The sequence below is a fragment of the Ovis aries genome, chromosome 15 (genome assembly GCF_016772045.2).
Source record: "Ovis aries strain OAR_USU_Benz2616 breed Rambouillet chromosome 15, ARS-UI_Ramb_v3.0, whole genome shotgun sequence".
Taxonomy (NCBI): domain Eukaryota; kingdom Metazoa; phylum Chordata; class Mammalia; order Artiodactyla; family Bovidae; genus Ovis; species Ovis aries.
Genome location: NC_056068.1, coordinates 44,555,562 through 44,561,164, shown reverse-complemented (window position 1 = coordinate 44,561,164; position 5,603 = coordinate 44,555,562). Strand labels below are relative to the sequence as shown.

The window sequence follows — 5,603 nt, the reverse complement described above, 5'->3', positions numbered from 1 at the left end:
GTTTGAACATTCTTTGGCTTTGCCCTTCTTTGCAATTGGAGTGAAATCTGACCTTTTCCAGTCTTGTGGCCATTGCTGAGTTTTCCAAATTTGCTGGCATATTGAGTGCAGCACTTTAACAGCACCATCTTTAGGATTTGAAATAGCTCAGCTGGAATTCTATCATCACCAGTAGCTTTGTTCTTAGCGATGCTTCCCAAGGTCCACTTGACTATTTTTAATTCAACTTTATATCAAATTCTACCACATATTCTCCCAAAGTAGTTAATAGCATATCATATAGATACACAAAATACTTATCAAAAACACATATTGAGGGCTTCCCTGGTGACTCAGTGCTGAAGAATCTGCCTGTCAGTGCAGGAAACACAGTTTTGATCCCTGATCTTGAAAGCTCCAACATATAGCAGAACAACTAAGACCATGTGCCACAACCATTGAGCCTGTGAACTAGAGCCTGGGAGCCACAACTACTGAGCCCACATTCTGCAACTACTGAAGCCTGCCCACCCTAGAGAGCCCATGCTCTGTGGCAAGAAAAGCCACTACAATGAGGCCTGTACACACCTAGAGAGTGGCTCCCACTAGCCAGAACTAGAGAAAAGCTTGCAACAATGAGACCCAGCACAGTCAATAAATAAATTTTGTGGGGGAAAAAGCACATATTGAAGGGATAAATCTAAGTGTTTTTTTTTAAACCTCAAGTTTAGTATCAAATATTTCTTAATCATAAATGTCAAAGAAAACTTGAAACCAATATTATCTCTAGGAAAAGTTGTTATACTTTCTGATAGAAGGCTATAGAAAAGTGTATAATCACCTAACTAGAAGTAAAAGAATAAATTAACCACTTGAGAATTGACAACACTTAAAAGATTAGTTGTCTTTCTGTGTGAATTGAGATGTTCAATAGCTGCTAAAGAACATAATGATGTTTCACATGCTTTTAAATTCACATTTGAATCCCTAGAATCTCCAGAGATTTATCCCCAAAGGCAAGCAAGAATTAAAGATAGCTTTATAACCACAACTATGATTTGTTACAAATGAATGAGCTCTTATTCTAAGAGGTAAGATTTTGGCTTTTGTTAATGAATTGGATATATTTATTTTCATTTATCATTTGAGAACATTCTGCTTGAGTGCTAAGTCACTATAGTCATGTCTGACTCTTTGCGACCCTGTGGACTGTAGCCAACCAGGCTTCTGTGTCCATGGGATTCTCCAGACAACAATAACTGGAGTGGGTTGCCATTTTCTTCTCCATGAGAATATTCTACTCCTTGGTTATTAATATTAATATACTCACAAGTTTGGTTGGGGAACAGGGCAGATATAATCAAGCAATTATTAATAGCAAGCAACTTTGGCTGAATTTCTGTTTCCACCATCAATTTTATGTGAATTAACAGGCATAGTCCACAACAAGGATCCCTTGTTTATCAATCCATAAGATGGAAAATGACATGGTCTTTTAACATTCACCAAATTCAGCACTCCAACATAATGCTAATATATTTATTACCAGAGATGCTTGAGCATTTATTGATGTTTAAAGACTTGAATTTAAGTTTTAAATTTGGAAAGATGTTGTGAATATCTCTGATGCTTTAGCCTCAAGATGATCACATCATGGGTAAGATGAAGGATCTTTCATTCAAGATATAAGTCAGAAAATTTGGACATGAGGATCATTATCTGGGTGATAATTCTCAAGTTTTCAAACACACTTTATTTATCTTCGTATTATGTTGCAAATAATATTTCATTCTACAAAAGTCCAAATACTGTTATAGTAGGAAGTGATTTGATCTGTTAAATCTCAGAATAAATATATCTGAATAAATTATGTGCTAAATATCAATCATGATTTTTGCATAGTGATTACATTGATATTTCAAGCTAGTTGTTAAAATAATATAATTTTTAATTTAAAAATACTCAACAAATTTACAGTAGTAACTTTATTCAAATTTGAAATTTGTTTCTGTTACAGTGTCAAGAACACTTCTATTTCTCCTTTCAAAAAATTTTAAGTGATAGATATCATGAAACATATAACTAACTAGGTATCTCTTTTCAAAATAACTGCCAGAAGGCTGAAAGGATTATCTGCTGTCCACTCATTGTCAGGTGTATTGGACTTTATGATCAGTAATTATTTACTGCATAGTTACTAAATGAATCACTGCAGATGGTGACTGCAGCCAAGAAATTAAAAGTCTCTTGTTCCTTGAAAGAAAAGCTATGACAAACATAGACAGCATATTAAAAAGCAAAGACATCACTTTGCCAACAAATGTCTGTATAGTCAGAGGTATGGTTTTTCCAATATTCATGTACAGATGTGAGAGCTGGACCATAAAGAAGACTGAGTGCCAAAAAAGTGATGCCTTTGAATTGTGGTGCTGGAGGAGACTCTTGAGAGTCCCTTGGACAGCAAGGAGATCAGACCAGTCAATCCTAAAAAAAATCCACTCTGAATATTCATTAGAAGGACTGATGGCCACCTGATGTGAAGAGCTGATTCACTATAAATATTTCTGATGCTGGGAAAGATTGAAGGCAGGAATAGATGGGGGCAACAGAGGATGAGATGGTTGGATAGCATTACTGACTCATTGAACAGGAGTTTGAGCAAACTCCAGGAGATACTGAAGGACAGGGAAGCCTGGCATGCTGCAATCCATGGGGTCACAAAGAGCTGGACATGACTTAGTGACTAACCAACAACAACTAAAGGAATGGGTAGTCAGGCATTCCTGGGCTTCATATTCTGACTTTACCTATTAAACAACAGAGTGCAACTTATAGAGCCTTCTCAGACTCAATTTACTCATAAATAATGAAAGTCATGAATAATACTTCATGAAAACATAGACTATGTATTGGGCTTCCCAGGTGGCTCAGAATCCATCTGCAGGAGATACAAGAGACACAAGTTCAGTCCCTAGGTCAGGAAGATCCTCTGGAGAAGGAAATGGCTACCCGCTCCAGTATTCTTGCCCTGGAAATCTCATGGACAGAGGGGCCTGGCAGGCTATATGGTCCCTGGGGCCTCAAAGAGTCGAACACAACATAGTGACTAAACAACAAACAACACAGACTATATCACACACTAAATATGTAGATGCACTAATTACACTATAAATATAGACTAAAATGTAAGCATAGGCTATATATGATAAACGATAAACATATAAATATAAAAATCTAACCCTATTTTACACTTTAGTAAGCATGTAATAATTGTTAGCTATTAAATTACTCACCTTTATTATAAAACCCTACACATTTTTTTCCTTTTTTTTTTGCTATTTTCATCTATATTATATTTTCACCATATATTATTTGTTCTTTGGCTCAAAGTTTACTTTAAGCACATTTTTGGAAAAAATATAATACAAAAGGTAAAAGCATTATTTCAAGGAAGTTTTGGAGAACTTCTGCTGAAAACAATTAAAAAAATAAAGTAGGCTCATGATTGCATGTAAACATGCTTTGATTCTTGAATATCTTTATCTGTAATCAATTTCCATATATGTATTATATTAATAGAAAATGAAATAATCAGATTTATAGCTTCTTTAATGTATTGTTCCATCACAGGTTCATTTGGGTAGCAGCTACATTACCTGATGTATTCCCTGATGCGTGGGAACCACACTGCAGAGACAGAGTTTGTTTTATTGGGTTTAACAAATGATCCAGTCCTTCGAGTCATCCTTTTCATAGTCATCCTCTTTATCTACCTGGTGACCGTATGTGGGAATCTCGGCACAAATCTTCTTATCAGAATCTCATCTCAGCTCCATCATCCTATGTATTTTTTCCTGAGCCACTTAGCCATCGTTGATGTGGGCTATTCATCTTCTGTTACACCCAATATGCTTGCAAACTTCCTAGTGGAAAGAAATACCATCTCCTACCCTGGATGTGCCATTCAGCTCTGTTCAGGTGTTTTCTTTGGGTCAACTGAGTGCTTCCTTCTGGCTGCCATGGCATATGATCGCTTCACAGCAATCTGCAGCCCACTGCTTTATTCCACCAAAATGTCCACACAGGTCTGTGTCCAGTTACTCATAATGTCTTACACTGGTGGTTTTCTCAATGCTTGCTCCTTTACTATTTCCTTCTATTTTTTACACTTCTGTGGACCAAATCAGGTCAATCATTTTTTCTGTGATTTTGCTCCTTTGGTTGAGCTCTCCTGTTCTGACATCAGTATCCCTGCAGTTGTCTCCTCATTTACGGCTGGCTCCATCATTGTGGTCACAGTGACTGTCATAGCTGTATCCTACGTCTACATCCTTATCACCATCCTGAGGATGCACTCCACCGAGGGGCGCCACAAGGCCTTCTCCACCTGCACGTCCCACCTCACAGCAGTCACTCTGTTCTATGGGACCATCACGTTCATTTACGTGATGCCCAAGTCCAGCTACTCAACTGACCAGAACAAGGTGGTGTCTGTGTTCTACATGGTGGTGATCCCCATGTTGAACCCCCTCATCTACAGCCTCAGGAACAATGAGATTAAGGGGGCTCTGAAGAGAGCTTGCCAGAAAAATACTTTCTTAGTGAAGTCTGTTATTTCATAGGATTTGATATGATAATATGCCATGAGGATAATAAGAAGAGGAAATTGAGTATCTGTGGTTTAAATATATCTATTCCATGTCATTAGTCAGGGAGCAGTTTTTTAGTAAAGGTAGGGAATAAATTTTCAGATATGTAATTTTAAGTCGGAGACCTATAGTGAGTTACCTTTAGTGAAATAAGATCAAATTTTAATTACAAAAAACACATCAGTCACATGAAAAAATACTTCATCTTGTGAAAATAGTTTTAAAATGTTATTCATATAATTTTTCCAAAATTGTACCTCCAAACCTTTAAGCCTGTGCCCATTTTCAAGTGCAGTTTATTTTGTAATGAGTGAGATCATTATACTTTTGCCCGTGTACATTCTGAGAGGGAATGACAAAGCGGAGTCAGAAAGCTTTTGGAGATATTCTTGTGGGAAGCTTATATGATAAGGATGGACTTTATGGATCCATAAATTCTGGCCTATGTTCCTAGTCTCTGGCTCCAGTCACCATATAGAGGGTCCCCAAGGAAGAACATGAGAAGTCCCTGACTGATTTGTGAATTCAGTCAGGTTCAAAGATGACTTCTCTCTGGGAATAAGTAGGGTCTCTAACTAAACTCTTCAAGGACTGAGTGGAACAAACTGTTGGAGTGACTTTTTCATTGTTAGGTTTACATCCTACTCAGTAAGCTGTCTCCCCCCTGATTTTGTAACTGTCCCTTGGAGAGGTTTAATTGACCTCCATGTGCTCTTGAAAGAGCCTCTTGATGAAAGTGAAAGAGAGTGAAAAAGTTGGCTTTAAACTCAACATTCAGAAAACTAAGATCATGGCATCTGGTCCCATCACTTCATGACAAATAGATGAGGAAACAGTGCAAACAGTGACAGACTTTATTTTGTTGGGCTCCAAAATCACTGCAGATGGTGACTGCACCACGAAATTAAAAGACGCTTGCTCCTTGGAAGAAAAGCTATGACAAACCTAGACAGGGTATTAAAAGCAGAGACATTA

General features: G+C 37.4%; 1 protein-coding gene across 1 annotated transcript; it reads left to right on the top strand.

Annotated features, from left to right (window-relative positions):
• Positions 1-1,686: 1,686 nt before the first annotated feature.
• LOC101105275 (olfactory receptor 5P76-like) lies at positions 1,687-4,601 on the top strand. The gene has a single exon (XM_004016602.6). It carries the CDS (start codon positions 3,639-3,641, stop codon positions 4,599-4,601), a length of 963 nt encoding a protein of 320 aa, XP_004016651.3. The 5' UTR covers positions 1,687-3,638.
• Positions 4,602-5,603: the final 1,002 nt, after the last annotated feature.

What these genes read in the sequence shown, in the direction of transcription:
- LOC101105275 (XM_004016602.6), top strand. Translation starts at nt 3,639, where the DNA reads ATGTATTCCCTGATGCGTGGGAACCACACTGCAGAGACAGAGTTTGTT.